This window comes from Micromesistius poutassou (assembly GCF_964030765.1).
Source record: "Micromesistius poutassou genome assembly, chromosome: 3".
Taxonomy (NCBI): Eukaryota; Metazoa; Chordata; class Actinopteri; order Gadiformes; family Gadidae; genus Micromesistius; species Micromesistius poutassou.
This window is the reverse complement of record NC_140273.1, coordinates 8,572,182-8,590,407: the sequence shown is the minus strand read 5'-3', so window position 1 is coordinate 8,590,407 and position 18,226 is coordinate 8,572,182. Positions and strand designations below refer to the sequence as shown.

At 40.6% G+C, this 18,226-nt stretch overlaps 2 protein-coding genes across 2 annotated transcripts in view; one reads left to right on the top strand and one right to left on the bottom strand.

The window, feature by feature from the left end:
- Nucleotides 1-1,659: 1,659 nt before the first annotated feature.
- LOC311340560 (5-hydroxytryptamine receptor 4) lies at nucleotides 1,660-2,742 on the bottom strand (the record flags this gene model as incomplete). The annotated part of the gene is made up of 1 exon (XM_084465423.1): nucleotides 1,660-2,742. One exon carries the CDS (start codon nucleotides 2,740-2,742, stop codon nucleotides 1,660-1,662), a length of 1,083 nt encoding a protein of 360 aa, XP_084321549.1.
- A 3,660-nt stretch (nucleotides 2,743-6,402) lies between these two features.
- The window catches only part of LOC311340558 (uncharacterized protein), a gene marked incomplete at both ends in the record, with an annotated part of 43,531 nt that continues 31,707 nt past the window's right edge, over nucleotides 6,403-18,226 (top strand). Inside the window, 6 exons of the mRNA XM_084465422.1 lie at nucleotides 6,403-6,432; nucleotides 7,012-7,088; nucleotides 8,803-9,459; nucleotides 9,750-10,062; nucleotides 13,363-13,443; nucleotides 13,985-14,111. Of these exons, the coding sequence (XP_084321548.1) occupies nucleotides 6,403-6,432; nucleotides 7,012-7,088; nucleotides 8,803-9,459; nucleotides 9,750-10,062; nucleotides 13,363-13,443; nucleotides 13,985-14,111 (1,285 nt within the window). The remainder of the gene's footprint in view (nucleotides 6,433-7,011; nucleotides 7,089-8,802; nucleotides 9,460-9,749; nucleotides 10,063-13,362; nucleotides 13,444-13,984; nucleotides 14,112-18,226) is intronic.

Genomic DNA, 18,226 nt, shown 5'->3' with positions numbered 1-18,226 from the left:
ACCTTTCACTCTAGAAACATACGTCTTTATTCAACATGAATATTAAATATATTATCTATCACAATGGAAGGCTATGTCATTCCAACCAGAGCTTTGTCATCTTGCCCCGTTGGCACACAAAGGTCAAATAACTCAAGCGTCTTGTCTAGCAAAGTCATGATTAATTAAAAAGTCTTTGAATGATTGTACTAAAGAAATCAAGCAGGTTGACATTATGTGAAACACAGAAATACTATCAAGTAGTTCTGGGTTTGGATTCTTACTGAATTAACCTCAGTGTCTGTGTGTATGTGTGTTATGGAAGGTGTTATGGAAACCATACCAGTAGACCAACAAGGGATTTGCCATCACCACAGATTAAATATCCAACATATAGTTCATATTCTCATAGGTTCCTACAGTTGAACTGACTTGGCACAATACCCACTAAACTACCACTTTGCCCTGCCCTACTTATCTGAAGGGTTCAGCATTCTTCAAACACGATATATAACATTGACACCAAGCATTTCCAATGGGTAATGCAGTCCAAATTAAGAGTTAAGAGTTATTAAGAGTGAATTATGAGCTCATGTGGCGGCCGCCTTGTATTGCACAATTGAACAATTGCATCTTTAAGATGAACCTGTGTTTCAGCACGGCTTTGTTCATGATGCCGCAGGACGCTGTGTTTGTGTGCCAATTGGTTGAACATCTGGCAACCCGGAGTACTCAACACGAGGCCGAAACAAAAACAAACCTCCAGACATGGAACAGAAATTTCAAAGGAGAACAAAATGTTTGTTCATTTCTTTCTGATGACATATGCATTTTATGATTTAGTAAAGCTTATTTATTACATATATAACATCTTTAAATAAACCATGACAGCTGGGATTAAGGATGCTGATTATGTTAATATTTCTATGACATTTTGTGTATTATACCTGAGTCAGAGTCGGGCCATCTAAATAAAGTGAAGGGGCTAAAATGTTTGCATAACATTACATAACAAACTTTAGGATATTATTTGTTCTTGGGGCATTGTTCAGCATTATGTCACATTTCATGCTTTATGAAACAACTATTGAAAAGTAAGGATGAAAGCAAACCAGATTTCTTTCTTTCCTTCTGTCATTTTATAGTGTTAACTATATGAGCCATTATTGTTCCTGGTTTGCATGGCTCCAGCCCCTGGGGCTGACACCGGCTGTTGGGTCAGAGCCACTTCCCCACTGAACATCTCTTTCAGACACTCGTTGTTGGGATGCTACTTCCATGCAATTTTACATCAAAAGAAAATGGGAATCATGTCAACTTCAGAAATTCTAATAATTGTTGAGATATGAGGATAATTAAATTGAAGGTTTTATTTTTGAAGTTATGTCAGCCTAATGTTTCTGAAGTAAGACGACACATTGCAGCTTTGAAAATACTGGAGACACTGTACAAATCCACAATCACATAATCCACTTGTTCATCAGTTTTAGTGGGCTATTTTTTGCATTGCAAATGTGTTCTTTAATGAATTCCTTTATTTTCTACTTGTGTTTACACTCCTAAACCAATCTAAGATAAGCGTTTCGACTAAGGCCTTTGTGATGATGAACGAAATGGGACATAATAGGATCCTAAGTCCCTAAATCCAACACCAAACAAACAAAAGCAACAACATGCGCTCTACTGCTGATCAGTGCGCTCAGCCCCCTCCTCCCTGGTCTGAGAGAGGTCTATTCTGGGGGACGTGCCGGGCAGGCAGATCCTACAACCCATGATCATGAGGAAGGCCCTGCGGAAGGAGCGGTTGAACAAGCCGTAAAGGAAGGGGTTGAGGGAGGAGTTGATGTACCCCAGCCATAGGAACACGTCCCACACCAAGGCGTGGGTGCTGTGCTGGATGAAGGGGTCCACGATGTTGACGGTGAAGAAGGGCATCCAGAAGAGCAGGAAGACCCCCATGATGATCCCCAGGGTCTTGGCCGCCTTCCTCTCCCTCCGCATGGCGTTGCGGTGCCGCTGCTTCTTGCTCGAGTCCTTCCCCACGCCGGCCGCCATCTGGCTCTCCATGGCGCTGATCTGCATGGCCTGCCGCTTGGCCGCCTTGTAGATCTTCCAGTAGGCCACCAGCATGACTGCCATGGGCAGGTAGAACGCCACCAGGGAGGCCGTCACGGCGTAGGCGCGGTTCACCAGGAGCACGCACACGTTCGGGGGCAAGGGGACGTCCACGCCGGCCGCGTGCAGGCCCCCCATGATGGGGCCGAAGGAGATGAGCATAGGCACGGCCCAGCAGCCCACGGTGAGCGCCGCCACGCGGCCCCGCGACATCACCAGCGCGTAGAGCAGCGGGTTGCACACGGCGTGGTAGCGGTCGAAGGCGATACAGCTGAGGTGGAAGATGGAGGCGCTGCACAGCATGACATCCAGGCTGGAGTGCAGGCGGCAGAAGAGGGAGCCGAGGCGCCAGCAGCCGTCCAGGGTGCGCAGCATGCTGAAGGGCATCACCACCAGGCCCACCAGGCTGTCGGCCACCGCCAGGGACATGACGAAGCAGTTGGTAGGGGACTGCAGCTGCTTGAAGTAGGCGATGGAGAGGACCACCAGCAGGTTGCCGACCACGGTGCAGACCACGGCGGCGCTGAGGAGGCCGTAGAGCAGCAGGCGGGAGGCCTGGTGGCGCTCCATGGTGCAGGGGGGCGCGGTGCCGTGGAGGCCGGTGTCAGAGGGCTCGGTGGCCCGGGTGTTCAGGCTGCTGTTATCCATCTGGGTCTTGTGAGGGAAGAGAATCCAGGAATTGAATGAGGTCTGACCAGTTCAATACAGATAACATGAAATAGTAGGCGTAATAGCACAAAAACATCCCCCCACCCTCCTCCCCTGAGTTCTGTTACTTTTGGGGTCTCAAAGTGTAGCGAGATGGAAATTCCTTATTAGTTGGTTTCACAACCGTCTAAACATTTCTATTGATAGACACATTTATCTAAATCCCTGTTTGGTGATCTCACCCAAGTGAGACTATAAGCCTGTCAGACTGAAACGCTGCTCTCTTATCTCAAACATTCACCGTCTTGTTTGGTTGTCGAGGGAAACCAGATTCTGCTCTGTTTTATTCGATTGTCATTGTTTTGATACAAAAGAGACGTATGATTAACTTTGGCAAGCGTACTCTAAACTGGGGAGAGTTAAAGCTAAATCCATGTTAATGCAATCATGGAACTGATTTGCTGTCAAACGGTGCACTGGCTGTCATGGCCTGGAGACAGCCTTTTTTATAACACCGTCAGGTTGCGCAACTTTTATCTTGGTGCCGCTCTCAGTGGGAGTTTCCTGAATGCTCTCCCTTAAGGCAGCTGCCATCAGGTTTGTTAGAGCAGAACTCATTGCCCCGACAGACTGTGACAAACTTGTCATTCTCATACTACGGGATATATTTAAGGCATTTAATGATGCATTATATTTGATTATACTGTGTATTTATTTAGTTTACTGGTGTCATTTAGATAGATTATGTTTTTTTATCAATCAATCAATCAATGACAGAACAACCAATGAAAGGTACCTATATTTTTGTAATTTTGAGTTATTACATTGATATCAAAGTTACAAAGAAAGTTACCATGTTCCTGTTATGAAACACGTTTAACACGTGAGAATACACTTATAAGGTGCATTGGAAGCGAGGTCAGTACTAATGTAATATACCTTATTAATAGTTTTATATTAGTTCTTATTAATCATATAATTATCAGTCTGAATTTATATGGTAAACTCAATATACAACATATTTGTCATAGTTATCATTATCATGGTATCAGGTATCATTAGTTATTTATAGGTGCTTTGAGTTAACAATAGTAATTATAATACATCATATTTTTCTTTGCTCAGAAAACATATATTTTCCGTCAATTACGTTTTATTTATTTATTTCCGCTTCCAACTTCTTTGATCTCTAGCCCATCAAGGACAGATAAAAGCTGCAACAGGAATGGGAGACTGAGTGTCGAAGTTCACGACCTGATCAGAAATGACACTGCATCATCATTACAGAACTATGTGTGTGTGTGTTCTGTGTCTCAACACGGCAAGCAGACGCCTAGCCACACACCCTAAGGACCACTGTGACCAGTGTGTGTGTGTGTGTGTCTGTGTATACGTGTGTATGTGTGTGTGGATGTTTGTGTGTGTGTGTGTGTGTGGATGTTTGTTTGTGTGTGTGGATGTTTGTGTGTGTGTGTGTGTGTGTGAGAGAGTCTTATCTGTGTGGTGGTGTTTGTTTGCCTGACTGTTTGTAAGGATGTCTTGTTGTTTGTCTTTCAGTCCACCCGTCCCCGCAGGTATACTCTCGACTCATGTGATCATCAATTCTTCAGCCTTTTAAAAAAATAATAATAATAACCTTGATCAATAAGAGTTTGGTTTTGAAAATAAAACATAAATGCACTCAATGAACAACCAAACAATTCGTATTAGTCAAGGAACATTTTAGACGCAACATGATTACTTTAATCCTTATCCTTATACAAAGATACGTAAACCTGATGTATGTTTCGTCTCAATGCCAGCTCTGTCAAAACTAAACTTGGACACAAAATAGTACTTGTATATGGTCTGTCCCCAGTCTGTTTTCATAAGATTGCCTCCGTCCAAATTTCTCTGCCTATTAGTCTCATTGTGGAATAAAAAGAGGAGAACGCCTTCCACTCAGTAGTAAATCATGTATATTATGTGGAAACAAACTGTTCATCAACTCCACCATTTAACTTTTGAGAGTGTATCACCATCGCCTTGTCAACATGGTGTGAGATCAATTATGATAATACATATTATTGTGACGACAATCGTTTTGGTAGGTTATAATGTATGGGGTTGACAAACTGCCTTGTTCACAACATAATGCAAAAAGAAATAAAAGATTATTCTACGGCATTCTATCATGTCCAACTCATTTGTATTGAACAACATTCTTATCAGTTTCCCATACCCCAAACCCTTATCTTTACCCTCGTCAGGTTATTGTAATGAAAGGGAGAATGCATATGATCTTTATGATCAATAAGGAGGTTTTTACTTTACTTAGTATTTTAGGGTACCATTTTATAACTAGAAAATGCATTTTCTGCAGAAAATGCAATGAGTGCTGGAGTGCAAAGTGTGGTTGACATGTTTTAGTAAAGCCACATAATTTAAGACGTAAAGAAATGTTAAATTGCTTAAATTGAGTGAAGGGATTTTTTGAACAGTCTAAATGGAACCACCATTTAAAAAAATGGCAAATGGTTGGAAACAAATAAAGTGAAGAACTAAACAAATAGCTTATGTGATCAAGTTTGAAATACATTTGAGATAAAATATAGAATAGCTGAGCTGCTCTGATAGTGTGTGTGTGTGTGTGTGTGTGTGTGTGTGTGTGTGTGTGTGTGTGTGTGTGTATGTGTGTGTGTGTGTGTGTGTGTGTGTGTGTGTGTGTGATAGCTAGGGCTACTTGGAAAAGTATATCTGTATAAGCGTATCTCTGTGCGTATCTATTTAAGAGAGTAGCGGAGCCAGTGCGTAGTATGCGTACGGAATGAGTAGTGAGAGAGGGTGTGCAGTGATCGGAAAGCAATTAACGGGAAGAACAGAGAAGGGTGTTTGAGTTGTTAATGCAGCATACGTAAATGTACAGTTGTTTGCAGCTAAGCAAATAAAGCGGCAGCATCACAGAGAAGTTTCCAGTGTCTTGTTGCCAGTGGACTGATTGAACTGACAGGGTTTAGCTCCGTAGTGTCTAGAAATCTCCAGCCCTGGAGAATAACCTACCTGGGCTTCGCCGTCCTCCCATTGAAAAAAATAAACATTTAAAAGTAGAATATTTTTAAAAATATCTGAAAGGAAGCGCGTAATTACAATATAATCTGAACATTTACAATTGGTATGGAGTCTCTAGGTGAAAAAATGTGGAGATACGTCCCAAAGTTTGTATAGAATAAGAAGAAAGAAGGATGGAAAGAAAGAAAGAAAGAATAAAACTTAAGAAGAACAATAGTTGATGAATTCAGCCCCCCCCCCCCCCCCCCAAAGCATTGAATAGAGGTGTTTCATCCTTACCCTAACAGTTCACGTCAAAATAAACAGAATCATAAATTGAACACATAGATATTTAAACACCAGGAACTGGTGCAACAGGACAACAGACAACAGGCTATCAACCAACATTTTCTGTTATATAATAAAAATCACTTTCTTTCAACCTATCACAGCTTTTCAATCAAAAAATCACAAACGCAGTTCATATTATAAACAACATCAGTTTTTAATCAACTCACCTGCAAGGACACAATGGTTTGTTTTCATGATGGCGTCATCTCACAGCCGCTTAATCTTTCATAAGGTTCTGTAAACGGAGAGAACCTCTGCTGTAGGGAACATTCGCGACAACACATGCAGGAGCAGAAAGCGACGTGCGAACTGGTACAGGCACTGGCATAATCGGGCAGAACCTTGCACATCCGTGTGTGAGTGAGTGTTTTAACAGGCATCAGTGCATTGCCGCTGATGTGCAGCGGGGCTTTGGTCTCATGCCGGTCGCTTTGTGTCTGAATTTCTCAGTCATGTAAAATGCTGTTATTAAGGATATTAAAGACAAATTGACATGGTTGTTTTGAACATAATTGTGGAAACTATTTTATAGATTGTTGTTCAGGTAAAGAAATATGATGTAAGGAGGAACAAGACTTGTAATGCACTTACAAAAAGACAGGCACTACATAATGATAATATTTATCTCATAAATAAACAAAATCAAACATCAAAGCAACAAACAAGGAGAGATTGAAAATCGACACTAAATGTTGAGAAATATTCTACTACTATTACTACTATTACCATCCTACCACTGCTAGTAAAAAAGAATACTAATTACATTAATCATGCTCTATTAAATATAGTAGATGACATATAGTGCTCGAGGAGTGAGGCTGAAGCAGTAAGCCTACTTGCAGTGTATTCCTCCCGCGAGCATCCCTGATCACTCCCTTTCATGTGTCACAGTGTGCGTTGGAGCACGGCCAAGTGCACCGGGCCCTGAATACCTCGGGTCCGGGCCAGATGCATCTCAAGTGTGGCAAGTATGCTCTAATTAAACATCCAGGGATTTTCAAATGAAGGAGGATGCATTAAAAGGCAGGTTGGGTTGCGAGGGTTTTGTGTCATTCATATATCTAATGGTTGCACGCTCAATGGCTGATGGACGACTGGCTGCACATCTGCTGCTTTGTCCTGTGAGCGGTGAGCAAGTGGAGGTCGATCTCTGGCCTTTGTTTACCGTTGGCTGAAGAGGGGCAAACATAGAGAGTCCTCTTGCAGGATTAAACATATCATTAATGACAGAGCCCGCTGTTTGCTAACAGACACTTGCTGCTTGAGGAAGCGAAGCAGAGAGAAAGCGTTTTTCCTGAGTGTGTGTTCCTGAGTGTCAAGCCTCTTTTTAGAGACCATACCAAATGCTTTTTAGGTTAACAATCAGATGTTTATGTGTGATTTGGTATGCTTTGATTATTACCAGCCGTAATAATCTGATCAGTCAGTGTGTTAGTAGCTAGATATTTAGTTCTTCATAGTTAGTTAGTTATAGTTAGGTCATCTTTTCCTTAGTTGCAGCTATTTCATTCCTGAAGTGAGCTGAACTATTTGTTGTTGTTTAATTTAAATAATGAACAAGTTGATTGACAGTGTTTCAACATCTCCACATTTGTCAATACTTCGCTAACCATTCAGCTCTCACTTCAGCTGAGTATGACCAATCACGCTCCCTTCCTCTGGGGCTGACCAATCCATTCTTACCTGGATCAGAGAAGATCCATATTTCCCCAACAACTATGGACTTTTATGGACTTTATTTCAAGAGCTGAATTGAGGACAAAGGGCAAAGGTGTTTTGCTCCGGGGTTAATTCTTCGCCCTCTCTTAAGCAGCAGCAAGGAAAAAGGCCCCATAAACACATTATCGTGTGAGAGAAGCAGTGGATGTGATGCTAAGCCAGTAACTTAAAAAGTAGACTCATCATAAAATATTCTATATTTGAATTGCTATTTGAAATGTTCTAAACTGCTTTTAATCTCCAAGATGAAAAAAAAAATCCTAAAATATAGTCTAACACATCTGTCATAAGGTCTGCTTTAGTCCATGGAAACCTTCAGTTTCAAATAAACATTTAAATTTGTTGGCATTGAATAATTGAGCAGTTTTGTATCCATTCGGCCATTTCTCTTCACACATCTCACAGCCTCTCTCCTAGCGTACCGCATTAGCCAGAAGCCATCAACCTTTATGATGAGACAGTTTCCTAACTGTCGGTTTATATTGCCATTAATGATAAGATAATTTATGAGCCATGAGTTACGACCACGTTCACCCATTCACTCGAGAATGTGGCTAGATAACACCTTTTGTCATAAGGACCTGCTATAACACTCAAGACTGACCTGACAGTGATAGCATCCTCATCCTGCCTTCCCCATTCCTTCTTGCACCCACACTGAAAAAATTTAATTTGTGGTAGAGTAAAATATATTAAACTAACTGTCATAATTTCTACATTGTAATATTAAAATTCAATGAGCAAGAAAAAAAGGCTGGAGGATCACAGAAGGAGACAAAGGAACAGGCCAACGAGCTAAACCTGTTTTAACAGATTTAACTCACTCACCAACTGGGGCCAGACCAACACCCCCCTCCCCCTCCTGCACTACTCAACTCTCTGCTGCACCACAAGACCTGGGCATGGCAGCTTTTGCACCTCCCCTCCCAGCACCACCCTCTCTCTCCCCTTCCACACTACCAGGAAGGCTGGACTAATGTCCAGCCCAGAGGGCAGTCATCCCCTCACCACACCCCCAACTATCCCAACAACCCCAACCATCAACACCAGCCACGTGAGACTGCAGCTCACCAGGACCAGGACAAACAAGGCCAGAGGACTGGACGACATCAGCCCGAGGGTGCTCAAGGTCTGTGCAGAGCAGCTGGCAGGAGTGTTCACACATCTTTTCGGCCTCTCCCTGAGGCTGAAAAAGGTGCCACCACTCTGGAAGACATCCTGCGTAGTCCCTGTGCCGAAGAAGGGACGACCCAGCACTCCAAAAGACTTCAGACCTGTGGCTCTAAAGTCACAAGTCATGAAAACCTTCGAGAGGCTGGTCCTGAAGCACCTCAGGCCCTTGGTGCGGGACTGCCTGGACCCACTGCAGTTTGCGTACCAGACTGACATTGGCGTAGAGGATGCCATCATCTGCCTGCTTCACAGAGCTTACACACACCTGGAGAGGCCGCAAAGCATGGTGAGGATCATGTTCTTCGACTTCTCCAGTGCTTTCGACACCGTCCAGCCAGTCCGGCTGGCTGAGAAGCTCCAAGTGATGCAGGTGGATCCTGACATGGTGGCATGGATTACTAACTACCTCACGGACAGGCCGCAGTATAGCAGGCTGCGACACTGCTTGTCAGATGTGGTGACAAGCAACACCGCTAACCCTAACCCTAACCCCAGGGAACTGTACTTTCACCGTTTTTGTTCACCCTCTACACCTCGGATTTCTACTACAACTCCCGTTGGCCTCCATTGTTGGATGCATCACAGACAATAAGGAGGAGGAGTATAGGTAACTAGTTGAAAACTTTGTAGGATGGTGTGACAGGAACCACCTTCAGCTCTACACCGGTAAAACCAAGGAGCTGGTGGTGGACTTCCAGCCCAGAAAGAGCCCCCCCAATACCTGTTTCCATAAACAGGGAGGGGGTGGAGATGGTGGACACCTACAAGTTCCTTGGGGTGCATCCAAACAATAAACTGGACTGGTCAGACAACACAGAGGCCCTCTACAGGAAGGGACAGAGCAGGCTGTTCTTCCTGAGGAGGCTCAGGTCTTTCAATGTGTGCACTAGGCTGCTACAGATGTTCTACCATTCTGTGGTAGCCAGTGCCACCTTCTTTTCTGCAGTGTGCTGGGGAGGAGGTATCGGGAGCGGAGGTGCCAGCAAGCTGAATAAGATGGTGAGGAAAGTGAGCTCTGTGGTGGGGATGAAGCTGAACTGTGTGGAGGCTGTGACAGAGAGGAGGATGAGAGAAAAGCTGCAGGCGATCATGGACAATCCCTCTCACCCTCTCTACGCCGAGCTGAGGCAACTCAGGAGCACGTTCAGTCACAGACTCATTCAGCCACGTGCCTCAAAGCGCTTGGGGGGCTCTTTCATCCCATCAGCTATCAGACTTTACAACACCTCAACCCCCCACTCTCAACACCTCCAAGCCCCAACACCTCCTTTTTCTCGACTTGATTAAGGACTAAACCCCACACCTCAGGACTGATTGTTGTTTAAACCTTGTTATTTATTTCATTTTTCATTACCTCAGGAACCCTGCACATTGGCACATTTATACTTATAGTCATATTTATTTTTTAATGCACAAGTCACCTACAAACGGACAGTTACATGTATATAGTATGTTTATCTTATTCTAATAGTTTTTTATTATATTTTATTTCAAATTGGTAAATTTATTTGTATATATACTCTTGTTTTTGCACTCTCTTTTCCCACTGTACTGCTGGTCACTTGTGAATTTCTCCTAAGGGGGATTAATAAAGGGCTATCTACAGTATCTATCTATCTATCTATGAGAACTAGAATTTGTTAAGTAAAAATTTAAATTTATACTTTCTTACATATGTAATAAATGAACTGTGTGGGAAGAGTAAGTTTTATTATAGATTTACTCATACTATTTAAATATTTTATAGTCACTGCACATAAACCTAAAAGTACTAAGTACATTTTAATCTGAAAATATAGTGTGTTTAAATCCGCACATGCGCCTTTGGACAAGACAAGATACCCGCGATAGGCACAGAGGTCAGATGATTGGTGCTTAACGGAGGTGCTGCGTGGCTGAGTTATCTCGGGTAAGTTATTGCCTTTCTGTTTTAAATGTGTGATTATATGGCCAAACTATGGGTTGTGTGCATTTTGATAGTTTAATTCTTGTTTGTATGATGCAATATAACACTAATTAACTAACATCATGCAGGAAAGCTCCTCCATTTATCTCACTTCTTTAACATTAAAACTAACGTTAAAGGCATACAAGTTGCCATAGAGAGGGTTAGTCATTAGGAGAGGAGAATAAATGTAGTTAACGTTAGCCAAACAAGTCATCTTGTCAGGTTAACGTTAGAGTAACGTTAATTTAGCTGGTGATGATTAGGCTCAAGCTGCCTATTTCAGTGGCTAAGTTATTTAAAATGTGGTGCCAGTGTGTAACGTTTCTTATAGCTATTGAATATTGTGCAGCAAGTAACGTTAATTTATCGAAGCTAGTCTGCACAGTAAGGCATATATATACAGTCTATGAAGGAAACGAATCACGTTGTACCAGACGGCAGTACTAATGTCGCCGCCGCCATATCGGGCCGAGACTGGCTTGTTACAAGTAAACCCGCCAGGGGAGCTGCGGTTTTTCTGGATAAAAAGCACTATAACGTTTACATTTCTCAATCGATTTCAATGAGTCGTTTTTATCTAGGTGGAGTAGAAAAAACCCAGTTTACTTGTATTTGTTTACAGGCCAGTAAAATGACAAATAAATTAACCTTGAACCAATATGGCTGGGACATAGAAGCATGCAGCATGCAAGGGCCGAAGCAGCTCAACCCTTCACTGTATAATGTTAAATATATGATTATATCAACATACATTTTAATTTTGCTGCTTTTTATCAGTATATTAAACTTAATTGAATATTTAACCAAGTGGAAAGCCTCTCGTGTGAGTCCAGTCTTGTCAGTTAAGTTATAATACTTATTATTTAAGTATAATTAACAGGTTAGGTTAAAATGTTATAAACACATGTTTCTATCAACAGGAAGCAGTGAGTTGTGGTATTGCAGGATGAGCTAGTTGAGTGTAAATTGAGGGCAAGTAGGAGTAGTAGGAGGAGTGATTGGTCTACCACATTAGTCTCATTCAGGTAAGTAGAAATCTATGTATGCATGATATAATTTTGCTGTTGTTATCTTTCCCTATTCTTAACTGCGTAATGTAATATAAAATTGTGGCTAAATGTTTTATATAATTTTTTTGATATCACAAATTGTGTCTGTTCATTTACAGGGTGACCTTACTCTTAGGATGAGCACATTGGACAAGTCTAGGGAGGAGGACAGATTGACGTGTTTCAACGCTGGTGTCATCAGGGAGAAACAGTAGGCCTGTTATGAGATGGTCATGCAAAAAATGCAACTTTAGACTAACATCAGACTATTTGGCCCAGTTCCTGATGTTGTACTTGAAATCGTGAATCGTTTGTCAATTCAGATCAAGGAGGAATTCAGGAGAATAACTACAATTTCCCTGGAGCAGAGCTTCATGTACAAACTTGACCACTACACACCTAAACTTATGCCCTGATGAAGGCCAAGGGAGGTGTCGTGGGGACCAAGCTGAGACGTGAAGCTGTTATTGCCTGGTAAAGCTTTTACCTGGTAAAGATATATATATATTTTTTTTTTTTAATGACCTAATGTAGGGTCGAGAGGTAGGCAGACAAAGGTATGGAGATATTCCACTCAGTGATGGCCCAAATGGTACATTGAAAAAGCAAACAAAATCTTATATAATCTGGAAGAACAAACTAAATGGATATTTTTCAATGATTCAAAGTACAATCACAAAAATGAAACATGCTCTGGGGTTACAAAGCCATAGCACTGTAAAGGTGCAGAGGCACACAATTTATGGCCAGTGGTGGAAGAAGTATTCAGATCTGCTGTACTGCTTTACTGCTGTAATAGTACTAATACCACACTGTGAAAATACTCCTTCCTTGTGGCAAGCACAATTCACTGACATTTTAGTAGACATGTGGCTTTTACATCTCAGGTCATGTGATGATCATGTGACCTTTTTGCGTGTATTTCTTGCCAGAGTTAACTGATGATGGTGTTTGGATGAACACCAAAATGTCTTGTTGATTGTTTCTTTTTAGTCCAGTGATTTCATTCTAACAGTTTACAACCTGGATGTCTTAGAAAATGAATTTACATAGACACTTAGTCATTCAGTTTATCACAAACATTCAAATTCAAAATCACCACATTTGGAGATACGTGGTTTTCACTGGACAGGAAGGGGATGTAATAACTGTAGTAACTAAAAATCGGTCACATAAATGTAATGGAGTAAAAAACACATTATTTCCCTCTGATATGTAGTGGAGTGCAGCCATCTTGTGCCATTTTTGCAAATGTTTTACTAATACCAGCTCACTAAAATAGATTTGACTCAATTCTATTTTTATTTGTTTCTTAATAAAATTATCTTAATTTTTCTTGTAAATTGTATGCAGGAGGACAGCCGCAGTGATGCCACACAACACATCCTCAAGATCCTGGTCGTCCATGGTACTGATGGAGAGGATCCAGTGGATGTATCCATCCTTCTTGAAGGAAAGGAGATGTTGAAAGGATGTGGCAGTACTGCTAAAGCTTGCACATTTCTTATGGGGCTGATTTATGCCCTCAACCTTGCATATCCCCCAACACTGCGCTACACTTTTGAGGTGTTTCAGAAACTTTTGCTAGAACTGGATGGGATTAAGCTGTCCCCAAAAGTACAAGCTTTAAAGTTAAAGTTGCTGTCTTAAATGCTACCGCCATGGCAAGTACTGTACAACCTCGGCTGCTGGTAAAATCGGTCACATAAATGTAATGGAGTAAAAAACACATTATTTCCCTCTGATATGTAGTGGAGTGCAGCCATCTTGTGCCATTTTTGCAAATGTTTTACTAATACTAGCTCACTAAAATAGATTTGACTCAATTTAAGGTAATCTGAGCTATGTTTAATGATGTTTTTAGCACATGTTCATTCCGCCCTGATAATGAAGTCACTTTGAATGATTCAAACAATTCTATTTTTATTTGTTTCTTAATAAAATTATCTTAATTTTTCTTGTAAATTGTATGCAGGAGGACAGCCACAGTGATGCCACACAACACATCCTCAAGATCCTGGTCGTCCATGGTACTGATGGAGAGGATCCAGTGGATGTATCCATCCTTCTTGAAGGAAAGGAGATGTTGAAAGGATGTGGCAGTACTGCTAAAGCTTGCACATTGCTTATGGGGCTGATTTATGCCCTCAACCTTGCATATCCCCCAACACTGCGCTACACTTTTGAGGTGTTTCAGAAACTTTTGCTAGAACTGGATGGGATTAAGCTGTCCCCAAAAGTACAAGCTTTAAAGTTAAAGTTGCTGTCTTAAATGCTACCGCCATGGCAAGTACTGTACAACCTCGGCTGCTGGTACACCCCAACTCACTTCTCCATCTTGTAAAAGACTGGAACAACAACTTGCAAAGACAGCTCCATTGGACCCTCTGCTCACATACATCAGCCTGTCTTTATATGGACCTTCCACTGTCCAGATACATTTTTACATACATTTTTAATCACATTTATTTTACTTGCAATAAAACATTTTTTGATTGCAGTGTCGATAGTTTTGCTCTCAAATCTATTTTTTGATTGCAGTGTGGAAAGTTTTGCTCTCAAACCTATTCTGTTTGATTGCATAATAAAGACACAAATTTACTTCCATACACCCGGTCGTCCGGGTGTATATTACTATTACGCAATTAATAGTAATATAGGAAGGATTACTAGAGAAATTAATTAATTTTTCATGCCATTTACTTTCCATTTCTTTGAATATTCTTAATTAGGGAATTAATAAAATTAATGAAGGGAATTACAAAATTAAGCCAACGCCAAGAATACTACGCATTAGACTGGACACGAACACGGGTCTCGCGTATCACAGGGCAAGTGCTAGACCATCCACCCAACTGCTGATTGCTGATTAAGAAATAATACATAGATGTGTAAAAATGTGTTGAAAAAATAGCCACAATAACAATAGATAGCAATTCATTGAATTATTTCATTTGCGTCATTTAATCTTAGACCCTTAGTGAAAATATACGCTGTTTGTGTTCATATAGGCCTATGTACATTTATGACAAAATTGTGAGGACTAGGTTTGGCGGAACCTTCTGATGGTACAATTGTTGCTGACAGATGGATTTCTCTGAAACACTGCTCAAGTTAGCCTGACAGTTAACCTGCTCCCGACCAGGTTAGTTTGGTCGGATAAATTGCCATGGTTACTTAGCGGAGATTCCCTTAAGTCACGTTCATGGAATGCAACTCTAGCTGAAAGAAGCCCGGCTTTGCGTTTAGCTTGATGGTTGTTTGGTCAGATAAGTTGCCATGGTTACTTAGTGGAGATTCCCTTAAGCCACATTAATGGAACGCAACTCTAGCTGAAAGAAGCCAGGCTAAGCAAAATAAGCCCGGAATACCCCCCTGATCTTTCTGTCATTGATGTTTATTACAGGTAAGGAAAAAAATTAACATTTTATTCTTTATCTAGAACTGTTAACACCTTTTAGCTGTTGATGAAAATGTTTTAATGCATTAAGGTTTTAATTTTGCACTTAAAGTGCACTTGAAGTGCACTAGTCCAGAGTGCCGGTTTGAATGTCGCAATTGCACCATTTCAGAGGGCTGTAAGGTTTTGATTGAATATTTGAAAAGCACCATTCCAGATCTGTGTTGGATTTGAGCAAAGTAATTTTACCAAGCAGTTAAGCATTGGTTGTTAATGTTGCAATTCTAAAAATATTGCAATTTAGAATTTTTGTTATGTCAATACTACCTAGCTCTGTCAGGTTAAAACCTCATCTCCTGTTGTTTTTGTCATGTGATATGCCCTTCTAGATTTTATGCCTCCTGGGGTGAAAAACAAATGCCAGTCATGCCACTGTTACATTTATGGCTGCTGAGATTTAGTCGATTTGAAATAATGTTAATTCTACATGGTTGTTCCAAATGATCGGACGTTTACTGAATGCACCTTAAGTACTTGTTTCCAGACTTTACCAGGTGATGTGAACATTAGTGACAAAATAAACAGTTTAATGGTAATGGTAATGTATTTTAGTTGTGTGATTTGTGATAAAAGTATATTAAATGCATAGAGAAAATTATTACATTTATTTGGTCAAATTAGCAACATTTAGATAATTACAGTGGGTAATATAAATTCATACAACTAAGTAATTGAAAATGTCAAACTGTAAAAAATGTAATAAAATCGACTTATTTACTTCATAACAGTAAATATTACAGATAAATAAGATTTACTTAATATTTTGACGACAGCGACGTTCCTGTCTATGAAAAAAATAAATTTACTTTACTTAATTAGTTTAAATAAATATAACTTATAACTTAAATATAATTAAGTAACATTTACTTAATATCTTCAAAATGATAAGTTTAGTGGTAAGTACATTTTACTTGATACTTGCAAGTGAGTTGTACTTGATATTACAGCAGTAAAATTTACTTAAAAAGTACTAGTGCAAATTGTTACGAGGATTTTATCAAGTATATCCTACAAGTTCTTTTTTTCAGTGCATCTGCCCTGTATCAACTGTAGTTTGGGACCATAAAATCATTATTATGGTATCCCACCAATTTTGCTGATGGAGGGTAGGAGGGCGGGGGTAGATCCTCAATGGGCTCTTACCATCCTCATCCCAGGTTCTGATCGGCAAAGCGAATACAACTATACAGGCATCTCAATGGTTTCCATACGGAAAAAAAGTAAACCTGATCACTAAGAATGATCATTAAATGACCCGATTATACAGAAGATTGTACATTCCAATGAATTTCATTGTTGCTATAATTTGTAGTTTGACATCGATGATATTGTCAAAGTGTATAGGACATCCAGGGAAAATACAACAACGTGAAGGAAACAACTTGTATGGGGCGGAGACAGGAGTGTACTATGCAGAGATATTTCCCCATAGGACCAATTTTAGAGGAGTTCTGGACATGCAATTGTGTATTTTTTCAATATCCGGGTGAGCAGCCCCTTGGCTCAATGCTAGCTTCTGGTTGGTCAGTTGCTGGATTCTAAATTAGAAGAGCTTCCTTCCCCCTAACACCTAAGACTCTGACAACACATGGAGACGGTAACATGCAGAGAACAAAACTGTGACAGGCTTTGATAATTCCATATAAGTATCCTGATCTACATGGCTTATCTTTGTTTATTTGTGTTCATCTTATATGTAAAGAGTGCTCTTTTGCGATTTTTTTTTATTTGTAAGGGTTTCTTGCACAAGCCTACCTATAGCTAGACCGGTGACAGAAGGGTTTGACCCTACAACCTTTCAGGAGTCATTCACCCTAGACTATCCTGCCACTTTTCTAAATATAATAATATGTCAGGTAAAAGAGTGTTAAATGCATAGCAAGTGACCATTATATTTCCTTTCATACATTTTTACTGCACTTTTTCATTCAGTTTAATTGTGTCACCATTATCTATCTCTTTTTCCATTTTTAATCTCAAAATCCTTTCCAGCAGACATTTCCCTTTTACCTGTTACACTCAATCCTTGCTGCCAACCTTTTCTTCTTTTTATTCAAGATGGATGGCCATTGTGATAAAGCAGAAAGGGTGCTGTCACATAACAATGAGCCCAGCGTTTCAGATCCTGTCCGTGCTCATTTTAACTCCCTTTTTCTCATGCCGTCTTTACCCTTCGTATTTCGCTCTCGCATTACATCTATATTTCGTATCCTCCACATATCCTCCACTACCATCAAACATTGTGCTGATGAACTGACCTCAGTACTCACAGACATTTTTAACTGGTCTCTGAGGGAATGCAGAGTCCCTATATGTTTTAAGTCTGCTGTTATCATTCCTGTGCCCAGCATTACTTAATTACTTATTACTTAGAAAAGATTGTATGTGACTGTCTGTCCAAAGCGGTCAGTCTAGACCGCTTCCAGTTTGCATACAGGACAAACAGGTCCATTGAGGATGCTGTGACCCTTTGTATTCACTCAATTCTACAACATCTTGAGGTAACTACGCAAAGGTACTTTTTATAGATTACAGCTCTGCTTTTAATAGGATTTTACCCAGCAAACTTTTCTACAAACTCATTTCTACAAACTCCAAAACAGAACGTGTGTCCAGAACGCCTTGTGTCATTGGATTTTAGAATTCCTACTGCAAAATCAATAACAAGTTTTCAAAGATCAAGTACATTAGCACTGGTTCCCCCAAGGGGTGTGTATTATCACCACTTTTATATTCTCTGTACACAAACGATTGTGT